The 19,975-nt window shown below is 36.0% G+C and overlaps 1 protein-coding gene across 1 annotated transcript in view; it reads left to right on the top strand.

The window, feature by feature from the left end:
* LOC110461194 (mitogen-activated protein kinase kinase kinase 20-like) overlaps positions 1–18,846 on the top strand; it is an 83,842-nt gene extending 64,996 nt beyond the window's left edge. Inside the window, exons 17-20 of the mRNA XM_021514561.1 lie at positions 4,688–4,822; positions 12,738–12,812; positions 13,559–13,823; positions 16,700–18,846. Of these exons, the coding sequence (XP_021370236.1) occupies positions 4,688–4,822; positions 12,738–12,812; positions 13,559–13,823; positions 16,700–18,156 (1,932 nt within the window). The 3' untranslated portion in view covers positions 18,157–18,846. The remainder of the gene's footprint in view (positions 1–4,687; positions 4,823–12,737; positions 12,813–13,558; positions 13,824–16,699) is intronic.
* The last annotated feature ends 1,129 nt before the right edge of the window (positions 18,847–19,975 follow it).

Raw genomic sequence — 19,975 nt, 5'->3', positions numbered from 1 at the left:
TGCAGAGAAGCGACTTGATTCTTAAGACTTGAAATTGAATAGACCTAGAGAAGAAGCTTGACTCTACTGAGTTGCAGAGAAGCGACTTGACTATTAAGACTTGAAATTGAATAGACCTAGAGAAGAAGCTTGACTCTACTGAGCTGCAGAGTGCGACTTGACTCTTAAGTATTCCTGGAGATGATGATACATATATAGAAGCTACTGACATAGTAAATGAATAATATTTCAATTAATTAAGTATTGGGGGTAAAATTCCCCTGGAATTAAAAGCCAAAATTGAACGAAATAAGTAATACAAATGAATATGGATTACTAATGAGTGAGAGCCCCAAGTAAACCTATGTAATATGTGCATCCGTGTAATACATCATTTTCTTTTTACACATGGAATGTTAACACCCCAAGAAACAATTTTGTTGTGCAACTGTCATTATATCTTTAGATATTCTAGGATTCACAGAACATTATTTACAATCAGATTCTAGTTATAATAACACAGAAAACACCCACTGACATAATTCAATATTTTCCATTTTTTTTTATTATTATTTTTTTAACAATTTGTTGATTTATATCCTCATTTTGGCTCAGTGATATGAGTTTTGACACCAAGCCAAGAAATTATGCTGTTTTGGCAAAGTTTTCATAACAATAGTTTAGTGAACGCAGTTGATGGTGTGTAAACTAGCACACACTGTAAATCTCCCTAGTTGTTGAGAACTGTCCCTGCCTCCATCAATATTTACTGTATTAGTCTGCATGCTGATGGAACTATTTTATGGGAAATCTTGTCTTTATTCCACACGCGTACCAGTTTTACAGAAATGGAATAAGTTCTTTAGAATGACCTGTTTATATATAGCTGTGTTTATCGTCCCAAAGATGTTTGCATGCATGTGCCTTGAAGAGAGATTTTCTTAATGAAAATTATCCTCCACTACACACTTTTGTAAAGCTCTAATAATTCAATAACATCTTTATTAATCAAATTTCAATTATTTTATTTCAGTTTGTGTAAAAACATGGATGTAATATGTATGTATTATCAGAGAGTGGTCTTTTTGAATCTTACGATTTGCATTTTTTTTTTTTTTTTTTTTTGTGATTACCAGGTATAATAAAGTGTCACTAAATGTAATATTCATCATTAAGACATTGAAATGGATGTATAAGGAGTCCATGGAACCTGTTTTAGACAGCATTATCTCCAGAAATCTTAACCTGTGAAGCTTAATTGGTTTCCAAGAGGCTTTTCTTTGGACAAGTTTTGAATCATGGTCTCCAGGAAGCTTGATTCTTGTAGAGTGGTTTCCTAGAGGCTTTTTCTTAACCGGGAGTTTAAGTGTTATCTTTTTTGTTTCTATGAAGTTTATTTCTGGTTGCATTGTTCTCAAGAAAGTGGTTTTTTTCAAAGTCTCCAAGAAGCTTGTCTCTGATAGCATTTGCCTCCAAGAATTTTGTCTCGTGTACGTGTAGCTTTAATCAACCTAATTGGTAATTAGATTATGTCTAAACATTCTGACTCTATAACTAGTGAGAAAGAAGTAAAGTTTTGTAGACAATTAACATCTACAGTAGGTGTGAAGCTGTTACATGTCAGATCGCAGCCTGTCAGATAGTAGCAAAGATGCAGACCTAAAGATGCAGACCTAAAGATGTTTTATAAAATTTGTCCGGGCACAGTGGCCATATCCACGACCAACAGGACGCACCGAGCCAGAAGAATTCCTAGAAATTCCCAGCAGGTCCAATACCAACAGCAATACTTGAAAACACTAACTAGACGACAATCCTTTTTTCTTCGTACCATACTAGACTGGAACAAATTACCATCTGACTTCGTTAATGCACCCACTTTCATCTCTTTCAAAGCATCTCTTTCCAGGCACACCTATAAAATTGAAGATGCAGGGTATTTATTTACTTCAACAGACTTTACATAATAATTTACCAATTCTCTTCTTTTCCCCCTTTTCTGAACAAGCTTTGTAGCTGGGGGTTGCCCAATCACTGGCTTGCTCGGACCTCTCTCGGAATCTCCTCGAATTAAATTTTCTTTCTCTTAACTTTAAGTCAGTGGATAATAATAAGTTATTATGTAATATATATTGTCTATCGTTTGTGCTGCATAAACTCAATTTCGTGACAAAATCTTCAATTAGTTAAAGGTGGTCACTAGAACAGACCGTAGTTTAAATGCAGGTCCCTAAGACATTCTTGGTTGTAGCTGAAGAATAAAGTCTCAGATAAAATATGAATAATTGAAACAAGGACATAAAAAGGAGCAAAGGAAATGCATAAAGCACCGGTAATGAATTTCATATTTGGTATGGAAAATGTTGTTGGTTATCTCACCATCTCTCCTTCAGCTCTAGCCAATTATAGGCAATATACGCTAATACGGGAGGGTGGCACATAATAGAATTGACTTCTGTTTCTATGAAGATCATAAATAATAATTGCTTTAGGCAATCATTTTACCTTAACTTGTAGTGCATTAGGTGTACAATGTACCAATAAGTAAATTGTATTATTACCGTTATCACTATTCTGATGCAAAATATTTGTCATTTTCAAAAGAAGTATATCATGAAAATCACATGTTGCAATGCATTTTAAAGAATAACAGTTGCTTAAATTTTAATATTAAAAAATAGAAAAAAAAGGAAAACTGCAGGATATCAAACTCCGTATTTTTTTGTATTGCAAAGCCTACACTTCATCAGTGTTAAATTGCCACCGAGGAATTGTAAATACACATATAGCACCAAAATGAGTGTCTAATTTATGGGCTGCAGAGCCTGTGAAAAACAAAATCAACATTGAAAGTTACATAATATAACTGGGCAGGGGAAGTAACTCTAAGCCAGAAAAACTCCCTTCGGTTAATTGCTTCATTTTCTATAGAGAAGGGAGATTACTCCAAGTCAAAACAAATTCTGATTGGAACTCTTCTTTATGATAACAACTTATGCAGTGGTACTGTTTACTAGTTTGATCCTTTGATGTACATCAAGTGACTAAACTTCAAAGGACAAGTATCAGCCTGCAATTGGTCAAGGTTTTTTTACCCGAGTTCACTTAAATATCTTGCCATGTGCCTTTAAATTTGCTATGGCAAATTCCAAAGGTGAAGAGAGTGTAAGTGAGTGTAACCTAGCTATGGGCCTGTGTTCATGAACTTGTTCTCATGCTCAAATTGTGTGCTCAAGTCAAATTTCTTGTTCCCATGATCAATTAATCAAAAATCACATTTTGTTAAAGATTATTTTGGAAGAATGTTGGAGAGACTAAGGACAAATACTTTTTCTATTGTTTACAATTGAAGTTCCACTGTGTAACATGGTTTAAGCAAGTTACAAGGAAGTCGTCTTGATCATAAAATCCATGCTTGAGCATGAGTACGGGGCCTGGAGTATCAAGGATGAGTCTTGATACAAAGAGTTTTGTAATATTGTAATCCAATGATACTGGTACAGTAATGTCAGACTTGTGTTCAGTTGGTCTGCCTATTGGCTGGAAAATAAGTTATATCAAACACAGACCAGAAGGTGGGTGGTAGATGTATCTTCAGTAACTGTTCTAACCACTTGAAACGTGTTTATACCTTGTGATGTATACACACTAGTTCCTAAGTTCAAACCAATCCAGTTGACATCCCACAGCCTAACTCTGGTCTTTGTTCAGTAACAACTTATTAACACCTCAACTTCTTTCTATTAGTACAAGCAGGCCGTAGGGACAGTTCATCCCCATTGATCATAAATTAGGCCAGCTTTGAAACAGTTTAACTCATTCACCCCTGAAATTTCATAATGAACTATTCCAATTTTTGAATTGGAAGAGTTCAAATGTGTCTTTAGGAGTGAATGAGTTAACTCTTTCACCCCCAGATAGCTTGATGAGACAAGTACCTTCATCTGGATGAGTCTATTTTGGTCGACAGTGGTGAATGTCCGGTTAAAGAAAAATTAACTAACTTGTTACATACAGTATTTATACTGTGATAAGCCCAGTGGGCCAACAGATTATCTCTGTAGGGGTATTTGGGCTTATAACAGGGTATTGAAATAACATTTGTTGGAATTTGTACTAAAATGTATTAGATATGAGTGGGCTTTTTACCAGGCACAGGCTAATTGATGGATGAAGAGAGTATATCAACGATGACACTTTGTTTTCTTCATGTTTTTCAGACTGATAAAACTTTTACTAATTTCAGTTTTTTGGTAATTTTGTTTTTGTCACAACTTGTGTTTAGAGTGATATCATTAAGGAATGGGCTATACAGAGACTTACTGAAATTAAATGTCCTGGTCTGTACTCACTTGTAACCTTATGTTTGACTCTACCAATACCTGTTTGTTTTCTTATGGCCTTGTTTAAACCTCTGTTCATACCCTACTCAGGCCCTCAGTTGGCCACACAGTAACCTTATGATGAACTTGTACTAAATACAATGACCTTGTACAGACTTAGATCTTCGTTTGACCTTGTTCTGACCTTTCAGTGAACTAGAAATGAACTAGGCTAATCTAAGGAACCTGATCTGACTTTATTCTAACATTGTTCTGACATTGTTCTGACCTATGAATGATTGTTAATAACCCAATCAAGTTATACGGTCCTGAATCAAGTTGTCCCTAACCTTGTTTTGACCTTGACATGATCTTGGTTGTTGTAGGATCATAAGTGGAAGATGTACATGGAGATGGATGAGGAGGATGAAGAAGCGGATGATGATGTGAACCCAGTGACCTTCATAAAAAATGTCAGCTTCTCTTGTTCCTCTAACCATGGTGTCTTCAAAATAGATCATGTAAGTCTATATCATACCGTATACATTGTAAGTACAGAATACCATGTAAATAGCTATCACAGCACACCATGTAAATATATCTATTAAAGCACACCATGTAAATATCTATCACAACACACCATGTTAATATCTCTATCACAACACACCATGTAAAATATCTCTATCACAACACACCATGTTAATATCTCTATCACAACACAGCTTGTAAAATATCTCTTATCACAGAACACCATGTAAAATATCTCTATCACAAACCCCAATGTTAATATCTCTATCACAACACACCATGTAAATATCTCTATCACAACACACCATGTAAAATATCTCTACCATAGAACACCATGTAAATATCTCTATCACAACACACTATGAAAATATTTCTATCACAACACACCATTTAAATATCTCTTATCACAACACACCATGTAAAATATCTCTATCACAGAACACCATGTAAAATATCTCATATCACAACACACCATGTAAAATATCTCTATCACAGAACACCATGTAAATATTTCTATCACAACACACCATTTAAAATATCTCTATCACAACACACCATGTAAAGTATCTCTATCACAGAACACCATATAAAATATCTCTATCACAGAACACCATGTAAAATATCCATCACAGCACACCATGTAAATATCCATCACAGCACACCATGTAAATGTCCATCACAGCATGCCATGTTAATATCCATCACAGCACACCATGTAAATATCTATCTATCACAGCACACCATGTTAATATCTATCACAGCACACCATGTAAATATCGATCACAGCACACCATGTAAATATCTATCACAACACACCATGTAAAGATCTCTATCAGAGCACACCATGTAAATATCTCTATCACAGCACACCATGTACATATCTATCACAGCACACCATGTAAATATCCAACACAGCACACCATGTAAATATCCATCACACCCCACCATGTAAATATCTAAATCACAATTAACACACCATCTTAAATATCTCTACCAAAGAACACCATGTAAATATTTCTATTACAACACCCCATGTAAAATATCTCTATCACAGAACCCCATGTAAATATTTCTATCAAAATACATCATGTAAAATATCTCTATCACAGAACACCATGTATGTAAATATCCATCACACCACACCATGTAAATATCTCTATCACAATTAACACACCATCTTAAATATCTCTACCACAGAACCCCATGTAAATATTTCTATTACAACACACCATGTAAAATATCTCTATCACAGAACACCATGTAAAATATCTCATATCACAACACACCATGTAAAATATCTCTATCACAGAACACTATGTAAATATTTCTATCACAACACACCATTTAAAATATCTCTATCACAACACACCATGTAAAGTATCTCTATCACAGAACACCATATAAAATATTATCACAAACCCCAATGTTAATATCTCTATCACAACACACCATGTAAATATCTCTATCACAACACACTATGAAAGTATTTCTATCACAACACACCATTTAAATATCTCTTATGACAACACACCATGTAAAATATCTCTATCACAACACACCATGTAAAGTATCTCTATCACAGAACACCATATAAAATATCTCTATCTATCACAGCACACCATGTAAAAATAATTTATACAAACCTACATGTAAATATCCATCACAACACACCATGTAAATATCCATCACAGCACACCATGTAAAGTATCTCTATCACAGCACACCATGTAAATATCCATCACACCCCACCATGTAAATATCTAAATCACAATTAACACACCATCTTAAATATCTCTACCAAAGAACACCATGTAAATATTTCTATTACAACACACCATGTAAAATATCTCTATCACAACACACCATGTAAAGTATCTCTATCACAGACCACCATATAAAATATCTCTATCACAGAACACCATATGTAAATGTCCATCACAGCATGCCATGTTAATATCCATCACAGCACACCATGTAAATATCTATCTATCACAGCACACCATGTTAATATCTATCACAGCACACCATGTAAATATCCATCACAGTCTATCACAAACCCCAATGTTAATATCTCTATCACAACACACCATGTAAATATCTCTACCACAGAACACCATGTAAATATTTCTATTACAACACACCATGTAAAATATCTCTATCACAGAACACTATGTAAATATTTCTATCACAACACACCATTTAAAATATCTCTATCACAACACACCATGTAAAGTATCTCTATCACAGACCACCATATAAAATATCTCTATCACAGAACACCATGTAAAATATCCATCACAGCACACCATGTAAATATCTATCTATCACAGCACACCATGTTAATATCTATCACAGCACACCATGTAAATATCCAACACAGCACACCATGTAAATATCCATCACACCACACCATGTAAATATCTATCACAGCACACCATGTTAATATCTATCACAGCACACCATGTAAATATCGATCACAGCACACCATGTAAATATCTATCACAACACACTATGTAAATATCCATCACAGCACACCATGTAAAGTATCTCTATCACAGAACACCATATAAAATATCTCTATCTATCACAGCACACCATGTAAAAATAATTTATACAAACCTACATGTAAATATCCATCACAGCACACCATGTAAATGTACATCACAGCATACCATGTTAATATCCATCACAGCACACCATGTAAATATCCATCACAGCACACCATGTAAAGTATCTCTATCACAGCACACCATGTAAATATCCATCACACCACACCATGTAAATATCCATCACACCACACCATGTAAATATCTATCACAGCACACCATGTATCCATCACAGCACACCATGTAAATGTCCATCACAGCATGCCATGTTAATATCCATCACAGCACACCATGTAAATATCTATCACACCACACCATGTAAATATCCATCACACCACACCATGTAAATATCCATCACAGCACACCATGTAAATGTACATCACAGCATACCATGTTAATATCCATCACAGCACACCATGTAAATATCCATCGCACCACACCATGTAAATATCTATCACAGCACACCATGTTAATATCTATCACAGCACACCATGTAAATATCCATCACACCACACCATATAAATATCTCTATCAGAGCATGCCATGTTAATATCCATCACACCACACCATGTAAATATCCATCACAGCACACCATGTAAAGTATCTCTATCACAGAACACCATATAAAATATCTCTATCTATCACAGCACACCATGTAAAAATAATTTATACAAACCTACATGTAAATATCCATCACAGCACACCATGTAAATATCCATCACACCACACCATGTAAATATCTCTATCACAATTAACACACCATCTTAAATATCTCTACCACAGAACACCATGTAAATATTTCTATTACAACACACCATGTAAAATATCTCTATCACAACACACCATGTAAAGTATCTCTATCACAGAACACCATGGAAAATATCCATCACAGCTCACCATATAAATATCTACCACAGCACACCATGTAGATATCCATCACAGCACACCAGGTAAATATCTATCACAACACACCATGTAAATACCTATCACAGCACACCATGTAGATATCCATCACAGCACACCAGGTAAATATCTATCACAACACACCATGTAAATACCTATCACAGCACACCATATAAATATCTACCACAGCACACCATGTAGATATCCATCACAGCACACCATGTAGATATCCATCACAGCACACCAGGTAAATATCTATCACACCACACCATGTAAATATCTATCACAGCACACCATGTAAAAATCTATCACAGCACACCATGCAAATATCGATCACAGCTTACCATATAAATATCTATCACAGCACACCATGTAAAAATCTTTCACAGCACACCATGTAAATATCTTTCACAGCACACCATATAAATATCCATCACACCACACCATGTAAATATCCATCACACCACACCATATAAATATCTCTATCAGAGCATGCCATGTTAATATCCATAAGAGCACACCATGTAAATATCTATCACAGCACACCATGTAAATATCACTATCAGAGCATGCCATGTTAATATCCATAAGAGCACCCCATGTAAATATCTATCACAGCACACCATATAAATATCTATCACAGCACACCATGTAAATTTCCATCACAGCACACCATGTAAAAATCTATCACAGCACACCATGTAAATATCTCTATCAGAGCATGCCATGTTAATATCCATCACACCACACCATGTAAATATCTATCACAGCACACCATGTAAATATCTATCACAGCACACCATGTAAATATCTATCACAGCACACCATGTAAATATCTATCACTGCTTACCATATACATATCTGTCACAGCACACCATGTAAAAATCTATCACAGCACACCATGTAAATATATATCACACCACACCATGTAAATATATATCACAGCACACCATGTAAATATCTATCACAGCTTACCATATAAATATCTATCACAGAACACCATGTAAATATCCATCACAGCACACCATGTAAATATCTATCACAACACACCATGTAAATATCTCTACCACAGAACACCATGTAAATATTTCTATCACAAAACACCATGTAAAATATCTCTATCACAACACACCATGTAAAGTATCTCTATCACAGAACACCATATAAAATATCTCTATCACAGAACACCATGTAAAATATCCATCACAGCACACCATGTAAATATCTATCACAGCACACCATGTAAATATCTATCACAGCACACCATGTAAATATCTATCACAGCACACCATGTAAATATCTATCACAGCACACCATGTAAATATCTATCACAGCACACCATGTAAATATCTATCACAGCACACCATGTAAATATCTATCACAGCACACCATGTAAATATCTATCACAGCACACCATGTAAATATGTATCACAGCACACCATGTAAATATCCATCACAGTACACCATGTAAATATCTATCACAGCATACCATGTAAATATCTATCACAGCACACCATGTAAATATGTATCACAGCACACCTTATATGGCTTTGTTGCATGTTTTATGACTAATACTACTTGATGTCTACATGTGCTCCTATGTTCTGGTAAAACCATGTATGTAAATGCTGTCTCTGATCTCTTGGTTATTCTTAAAGGAACAATATGAGTGTCTTTTTCCATCTGTCAAGTTGAGTTCAGGACAAACAGTCTCGGGAAATCTTATTTGTCCGACATAGTACTTGTATTTATGTACATATAAACCTACATTACAGACGGTAGACTTTCTGTTTTATACAGTTGTATGTCTCATTATAGTACCGTTTCATTGGTAAGCTGCTGTGTGGTCATTTCACCAGACATGTTTATGGAGTCGACATTACCACCGGGACTTGCAGCTTTAGACAGCCGTCCTGGTCATAGAAAAAATGTAGATACTTGTACCTTAATGCAACATATTGTACTAGGAGCTAGCTAGCCTGGTTCTTGTTCCTTTATTAAATAATACTCTATACAACATACCTTGTTATGTAGAGAAGTAGCTAGCCATACTTTTCATAGTCCCTGTTACCCTGTTCAACCATTCATTCAAACATACATGAAATGTATATACTGTAAACGGACATATTTTAGTGGTGTTCTCATTTTACCAATTTTCACACTTTAAATATATATAATACAATAAACCTTGTTATGTACAGAACTAGCTAGCCATACTTTTCATAGTCCCTGTTACCCTGTTCAACCATACATTCAAACATACATGAAATTTATATACTGTAAACGGACATATTTAGTGGTGTTCTCATTTTACCAATTTTCACACTTTAAATATATGTGCTAGTTGCTAGCCTTTCTTGTTTCGTACAGAACTAGCTAGCCATCATACTTTTTATAGTTCCTTAGGTCCCTTGTTATCTATACTCAGTAAACAGACACATTTTAGTGGTGTTCTAGTTTTACTGATTCCCACACTTCAAATATTGAGCTTTTATATACACGTAGCTTATGATAGCCAACCTTACTATGTACAGAACTAGCTAGCCATCCTTTTTCATAGTTTCTTGTCCCCTATTTAACCATACATTCCAACATATACATAAAATGTATACTGTAAATAGACATATTTTAGTGGTGTTCTAAATTTGCCCATTTTCACACTTTAAATATTGTGCAAAATTGTGATTTTGTTAATTGAAGATTCCGTCTATTGCTTCTATGGCACACAAATTGTGAAGTGCCAGATGGCATGAAAATGATAACCATTTTTTGCGAGTGCGTAATTGATCTTATAGAATACTAGAGACCATCCCTTTACATCAAAACAATGTAAATATCATCGTTCATATCAGAAAAAAATAGTTGCACTTCTATAAATACAGAGTTAGCTATATAGCCTATTTCTTTTAATCAATCGACTTCAAATACATTCAGACATGCATGTTCATTACTTTGAAAAAGTTAACGTGAAAAAAACATGCTGGCATTTTGATGAAAAGAAATTATATGTGGCTGCTAATGGTAATGAAAAGTGATTTTACTCCCTTTCATCGAATCACAACACTCAGATACAAAAGGAATTCCAAATTCTTATCACGGAGCAGAAATAATTCCCTGATTATGAGTAGATTTTAAGGGGGTCCCTATGTGTTATAACCGGCCATTACGGGAGGTTGTTAATAAGGTCTTTTAGAGATCGGGCTTCAGTAGGTGTGCCTAGTATACAGGCCTTCATTACAGTTTACCTGTAGGCGTAATTAATTACGCATTGTGTTGATAAAAAAATAGTTATTACAATATCTTGTTAATTCAATCAAACATTATCTATAAGTTAGAAGGAGGTTCAGACACCTGAAGCGTTTGATACAGGCCTTTCATGGCTATTTATACAGACAATCCTGAAAACATATAAAATGGTGAGGATGCATTTTCTTTTCATGCCACAAATATGACTTAAAGGTGCCAAATGCTTTCTTCTTCTTCTTGTCATCTCTCTTGTTTGTCTGTCTGTCTCTCACGATCAAAGCAGGTTATACATGTACTTTGGTATCTATAAATACTATCAATGGCACAAAGTATGTGTATGTTTTAAAAGTCATATATGTAATAAAAAGGTTAGAAATCATTATTATTATACCTAAGCTTTATAACAGCTGTCTGATTGGATGGAACTGGTCACATGACGGGGCAATAAAACATGAAATAACGCCCTCATGCACTCAAGTTTCCCCGAAAGTCTGACCAGTTCCTTCTTGTCTATACCAGTAATATACCATCAACAACACTCTCAGTTTAACATACCAGTGATAACACAGTCAAAAGTGTGGTATTTTTTACTGCTTTTTATGTATACTTTAAGTTACTTACATTTCAAGTCCAGTTAATTTTGCAACATAACGTTTCTGTGCCTTATGTGAAGCCAATAGTTATTATTATTATACCTCATCTTCATTAAAATGTATCCGATTGGATGATACTCTTGTCACATGACCAGGAAATAAAACATCATGTTGCCCTCATCACAGGCTCAAGTTTCCCCGATCATATCTCTCCTATTTGGAGCTTCTCTAGAAAAATCGGTAAGAGTCACTAAACCTTAAGTTCCAAATGACAGAAGCAGACGACAACAATGGGGCGTCAACCTGATCATCTCTACTATCGTGTTATTGTTTTTCATTGAATTTTTGTTTAGCATAATCTCTCGTGAAACATGATTATCCTCAGAGAAACAAAGAATCATGTTTCCCTACAGTAAGGGCAATAAATCTATAATAATCATATCGTGAAAGTCTCATGAATTCTTATTACACATCATTCATCTCATTGTGATGGATGAAATAGAAGACAGTTTTACTTTGTCAGCCTCTATTTATTAAAGAAAACTGTTTCTCTTGAACAGCCGCCATTTATTATGGAAAAGTGGCAGACTGGTGTTGGTCCAGATGTAGAAGTGGAATGTCTTGTCCAGTTTGAGGTAAGTTACAACGAACAACTCACCGTCAACACTTAATGATAAAGTCTGAAATAACAGTATCATTAAACAAAATCAACACTGTTGGCGCAAATTATTTTCCTTTTTTATTTAAATTTGATATTATTAATAAACTGAAGGAATGTACCTGGACTTTCATTTTATAACACTGAACGAAGGTATTGTGTCACCTGCCTGACCTATGGGTTTTCACAGGGTACTCCACTTTCCTCCCATATTACCACTCCTTGAGCATATATGTTACAATTAAAGTTGAAAAATCTTGGTCCATATTTTTTGTAAAATGAATAAATATTGTGTTTGATACTTATAGAAAACTACATAAAAACAAGCACAGAAATAGATATCAGCAAATCTGCAAATAAGTGTTATCAGTCTCGGTGACTATTACTTATCATAAATTGGTTATTGGGAAATTTTCGCCCAGTCAAACGTTTGCGCTTCGCCACAAAAAATCCATATTTGCCAAGTGTTAATTTTGCCCTTACATTTAATCACTGTGTATATTATGTTGTTTACCAATGTCTGGTGTGATGATAACTTTGCCCTCATTATGGCTGGCAAAATTAACCTTCAGCGAAATATTTCCGGTGAACAGTATTAACTTGTGCAAGTCTACAGGCTCTTGACCATAGGTGATCATGATCAACACAGCCTGGACCTGCTCAAGATTTGCGGGGATCTTTTTTCCGTTTTGGTAACTTTCCTTGTAACTTTTTCTTATTTAGCCCACAGTGAAGAAACCAAAATCAATCAAGTACCACCATAAACTTGATGCGAGTGCCACAACTTCCGGTCAGAAGGTCGTGACCTTGACCTTACTGAGGACAGAGTCTCCTGACGAGTCCGTGGACACACTGCCCCAGAGCCCTACTCGGCCCTCTCAGTCCTTGTCCCCTTCTACCCATCACAGCCAGAGTTCACCTCAACTCAAGGGTATCTGGAACAAACGCCAATCTCTGTCGACGGTCTCTTTACCAGAGAGTGTTAAAAGTAAGTAGAACTGAATTAAACTCTTGGGAGTATTTAAAATGAGTTTGTGGACATAATTCTGAACAGTATCAAAAGTAAGGACATGTTTCGTATTATACCAGAGAATTTGTTGGGTGGTCTATAGTGGCACAGTGGGTAAAACAGTCACCTTTCACAAGACAGCCAGGTGTTCGTCAAACGGGTCAGAGGGGTCATCAGGCTGACCATGTAGGTTTTCTCCAGGTACTTTTGTTTCCTTCTCATTTAAAACCTCCTACAAACTTCAGTCAAGCAAAGTAAGCAATTAATATTTGAAAAAAAAAACTTGTTTAATTAGCTCACCTGGCCCGAAGGGCCAAGTGAGCTTATGCCGTGGTGCGGCATCCGGCGTTGTCCGTCGTCAGTATTTTACTTTAAACAACTTCTTCTTAATAACTAAAAGGCCTAGGGTGATGATATTTGGCCAGAAGAAAATTAGGATGAAGGGCTACCAATTATGTTCAAATAAATGACCTTTACTAATTCTCAAGGTCACAGGGGTCAAATATGTAAAAACCTTTAAACAACTTCTTCTGAATAACCAAAAAGACCAGTATAATGATATTTGGTCAGTAGCATGCTTGGATGAAGGGCTACCAAGTTTGTTCAAATAAATGATGTTGACTTATATTTAAGGTCACAGGGGTCAAGTTCACAGGGATCAAATATGTTAAAGCTTAAAAGAACTTCTTCTGAATAACCAAGATACCCAAGGGGTTGATATTTTGCCAGTAGCATGCTAGGATAAAAGGCTTCCAAGTTTGTTCAAATAAATGACCTTGACCTATATTCATTTTTTTTTTTTTTTAAGTCCCCACAGGTCAACCATTTGAAAGATCTATTGAAGATCTTAAATTTTGATGGATTTGGGGGCCAAAAAAGGCCCACACTATATATAGTCATTTTACATACAAAAAAGCAGTTCCTCATGTCCCATGTCAATAATCCAGAGCATTCAATCAGAGCTTCATTATAAATTTTAAATCCTAGAGATAGTTTGATACAGACATAAAATCCATTCCTATCAAAAGAAAGAAAAAATATGCAGGTGACAGTGTAGATGAAATTTAAAATAAACAAGTCTTTGTGAGGTTCTGTTGTTTGAGATGTTGCTGTCAAAACAGGGCAATATTCACTGTCTACTTTTTACTGATAAACATTTATCAATTTCCGTTTCACTCCGTAGAACAATGGCAAACAATTTACATAACGTAATTAGTTACCTTTCCCCGTAATCGCTAGAAGTTGCTTGTTTTAGAAGATATTTGAATGAAATGTGTCAAAATTGTATTATTTCTAATTTTTACGACTTTATGTCAAGTTTTCAGAAAAAAAACAACCAAATATTTTATAATTATGCATATTTCAGAAACCCTTGTTAAAATTCTAGTGCCAATTTTTTAAGATTGTTATATATATGGGAATTTGTACCATGTAGTTTGGCAAAGAACATTTTATCTAATTTTTATTACTTTTTGTCATGTCGACAATTTATCAAAACTGACAGGATTAATCCCTTATTTGTTGGTGAGAGCATTTATATTATGGGGTCAAAAATATGAAATGAAGAAAAACAAAAACTGATACTGAACAGAATGCAGATAACCAGTTCTGACAGTTGTGTTTTTATTAACTACTTGATTTCTTCCAAGAGGACCTCCTTGGGTCTTTGATGGTATACTTGAAATAAAATAGAGTGTATGTATATATTAGTGATTGAATCTAAATATCCAGCTCACTCTGACTGTGTAAGTACTCCAAAGTAAACTATTCTGTCTGATGTATAGAGACCGGAGTAACTGCAATATTAGGTGTGGGGTTCTAGGGCCTCACAAGTTTGTTCACACTATTGTACTAGGGGATGGAGAGGGGTTCAAAGGGAGATAATTATACAACATGGCACATAATCTCCTTCAATTTTGTTAATACATATCAGATTGTATAAAACTTGTAGTCCTTGTTAAATTATAAAAGTGGAAATTGTCGTGTGGAAATGTTCTGTTTTATTTTTTTGTTGAGAAAAGTAGGGCTTAACCCTTTCAACCCCAGGTAACTTTAGTAGACTCTACCATACATTTATTTGGATGAGTCCATTATGGTCTACAGTGGTGAAAGGGTTGAATATCAACATGTGGATATCTATTTATACTATATAAATTAAAGAGAAATACGATATGTAGTTTTCAGAACTATTGCCAATGCAAAAATATCCTCACCCTGATAAGTTTAACCCTTTCACCCCTATGTAACTCTGGTAGACTCCACAATGCATTGATCTTGATGAGTCCATTATGGTCTACAGTGGTGAAAGGGTTAAAGAGTCACAACACAAACATTTCCACTTGGGAAATTTTCACTTTTACACTCAACGTTTACGTAATAAAGTCGGTCTTGATGTCTATAGACTGCTTGAAGTTTATATTCTGGTTTCATTGGGTTAATGTATCAAGGGCGTTGAGCTGTAATTATGTATGAAATGTCTTAGCTAAGATCAGGATGAAATTATACATTATTTGTCATAGAAGTATAGTAAGGGTTGTGTAAGTAATGGGGCTAATACACAGATGAGGCATTGTATTACTGTATACGGAAAAATGTTCGCCGCAGCTTATCTTTCGCCTCTTTTACTCTCTGCAATGAGGGAGAATTTATCATGTATATATTTTAACACAACATACCATACATAGTAATAATTGTGAAAGGCGAAATATACACTGGGAGAACATGGCCATACAGTTGAAGGGTGAATATTGGACTGGGCGAAAGGTATACACTAATATGTTAGTAGCATCAATGTATGATTGTGCCCTCTGTCTGTTAATGAAAAATACACCAGGTTTTACACTTTATTTTGACAGGTACAAATACAGGTATCTGGGCGGGTGTGGTGTCAGGACGGAAACCATCGGCTCCTGCTATCTTTTCCAGTGTTCAGGCCAAGCCTATCCCAGGAACCCCCCTTGTGCTTTACCCCTTCCACCCTTCCCAAACCCCACCCAGCTCCCCATCTTTGTCAGCCACCAGCTCCCCATACTCACAGGGAGCATCGCCTTGGTCGACACCATCGCCATCCCAACAAGTGTCACGACAACAGTCACCATGGCTCCATACCAACCAGCTATCGCCTGTAACAGTACTTAACACCTCCTCCCAGGAATCTTCTCTGTCATCGCACAACTTAACCAGTTCAGATAGTTCAAGCTCAGGAGGCAAAGGAACAAAACACAAAAAGTCTAAAATACCTCCTCACACTGACACTGTGCACGAGCCCAAAGTGAAGTTTGTGATATCTGAACCTGTGAGAGGCGAATCGGAGGTTCAGGACGCTCATAGTAATTCATATGCGGAAGTGTGTAGTAAGTGTATGTGTCACAGACAGCCATCAATAGATCAATCAAAACAGTCTCCAAATACTCACAAGGTTGGAGACAAGGGATGTACCAACACAAGCCATGAACGTAGTGAGCATAGCAACCGTTTACATGACAACAGGGGTGGTAACCATATAAACAGGGGTCATAGGGGCCGAAATAGAGGTAATGATAGGTATGATAGGTTTAGGGATAGAGAAAGAGACTACTATGGCAACCAACCTCAGCGTGATGGATATGATATAAGAAGGGATGAAAATAACAGAGGTAAACGGCAGGGTTGGCATGAACATCAAGGTCAAGGTCAACGTTCAACACACAGAGGTAGAGACTTTCAGAGGGACTATTTATCTTCTGCAAATTATCAAAGGAGTGTTAGTGACCCCAAACCTCGCTCAGGGAGCTTCCTGTCAGATGGAGACCAGTCTGATGGGGGCAAGGCTAGCAGCTACAGTGCCCCCTACAGGGAACCTCGTGGAAAAGGTCAATATAGAGGTCGCAGAGAGGGGAATATGTCCCCTGGGTCACCATCTTCACCAGCAACTGACAGGCCAAGGTCAGGTTGTGCTGACTCTGAGTCTCATCCTTCCAATGGAGCAGAAAGGTCCATTGAGGGGTCACTGGAATCGTCATATGAGACAAGAGGTGGCTGGACTGAAGTGGACCATCGACATCACTCACACCGCCATTCTGACCATTACCATGATTCAGGTCACTTTCGAGGGCGTGGTTACCATGGAAACGATTACCAGAGTGATGACGAACATAATCGTCATCGTGGGTACAGTCGAGGACGTGGGTACCATAGTGATGATAACCGTAGACGTCATTACAGTGATGGTGGGGGTCGGGGTCGGGGTCGCAAGGGACGGGGTAGCCAAGATGCCGAACAGTACTGGTCAGATAGAAATACAGATAGATCTAATCCTCAAAGGAAAGTATGAAATTCATACACTGAAAATTATCCGAGGGAGACTCAGTGGCGACAGTCATATAGATAGTGATCAGGGTATATAGGGGAGATAACAAAGGCCATACCGTCACCACTCCAATTAGTGGGGACGGGTATTGCTGGCTTGACAGGTGAGATAGGACAGATATGGTGTACTGGACAGGTGATATGGCCGTACAACTGACAGGTCACGCTTGGCTCACCCAGAAAATTAAACGTCTTTAAAACCAGCGACAGTCCAACAAATGCTTCCACCATTCCATTAGTGTGTGCCTTGTCTACTTATCAAAATTTTATCAGATTTTCCATCTGTCGAAAGGAATCATCGAAATAGTTTCAAAACTGTGTTCCAGGGTATGTTTATGTTGATATTATACTGTTATCAAATACTGCCTTTGTGAAGATTTTTGAGTGTGAAAAATGGGTTTGCATTTACTGGTATTGTTGGTATATTTTTCCGTATATGTGCTGATATGTTTAATTTCTTCATGATTTAATATAGACAGTCATTGTTACAAATTTTATAAATCTGTTCTTGGTTTTTTACCTTACTTATTTTTCTTCAGGCCTTTTCAAAATTAGAATGATTATGAAAATCAATAATTACAGCAAAATATTTCATCCTAGTCATTCATGATATTTTCAGATTTAAGCTCATGCCAAGTCATTTTTTACTTTAATACTTGTTATTTATGATATTTCAAGGTTTTAGAGCTTTAAGCTAAAACTAAGTTATTTTTAACTCGATGAAAATAACTTTTTAGCTAAAAGCTCTAAAACCTTAAAATATTATAAACATTTTTTTTATATGATAGAAAGTTGAAATAATATTTATTAATGTAGTCAGATGTTGATTATTACGTAATCGGTCATTGATTATTGCAGTCATTATATTGATAAAAGTTTATATAAATAAGAGTCTTCTTGCAATAAAAGATGATCAGAATTAAATTGTTTTATATACTGTATTCAAAACAATGACATTTTCACATGAACTTTTTACTAGGGTATTACTTGTCCAGTATGACCATGTGACCAGATGCAGGTCAGATAGACGTTATAGATAGTACAAACACAAGATTTCTGACACTTTCACATCCAAAGTGACGGTTACCAGTCTGAGGTGATGTTATCAGGTTATCACGGTCCCACATCTCGAGCTCTGATTGGCCGACGAGTGTCACAGATTAGGACATTTAACTCATTTACCCCTGAAATTTCATAATGAACTATTCCAACCTTTGAATTGGAAGGGTTCAAATGTGGTTTTAGGGGTTAATGAGTTAAACTCTGTACTGGGACAGACATGTCGGAGGTTTTATCTCCGGTCTTGGACTCTTGGAATTCTGTATTTTGAAGACTGCTATTGAGTAGGACACAATAGCGTTTCCTCCCCCACCCATGTGTACCAGGTACACACTTATTAGTCATGGACAATACTGGCACACAAATGCAAAACCCCAATAATGTTTCCGTGCCTTTTTAGTATGTAAGTAAGTTAAGCGTTGATAATGAACATTTAAATATCTGTTTCAGTTGTATTTATTTTCTTAAGAAACATGGAATTTTTTACAGTATTAATTCAAAAAAAACAAATTGTGTATATATAGAATTGATTTTTGTAAGTAATAGTAAATAATTGTGCAATTCCACTCCACTCTCCACGTCTGACAGCAGCCGTAGGTCGTAAAATGTGTTATTGAATAGATATTAAGAGTGCATTTTTCTGAGGTTAAACCCTTTGTTCAGCTCTTGCAATTTTATCTTGTAAGATAACTCAAATTACAGGATTGTCCGCAATCAAGAATACA

Source organism: Mizuhopecten yessoensis, unplaced genomic scaffold (assembly GCF_002113885.1).
Source record: "Mizuhopecten yessoensis strain PY_sf001 unplaced genomic scaffold, ASM211388v2 scaffold10589, whole genome shotgun sequence".
Taxonomy (NCBI): Eukaryota; Metazoa; Mollusca; class Bivalvia; order Pectinida; family Pectinidae; genus Mizuhopecten; species Mizuhopecten yessoensis.
Note: the sequence above shows the minus strand (reverse complement) of the source record. Positions and strands in the feature narration are given on the sequence as shown.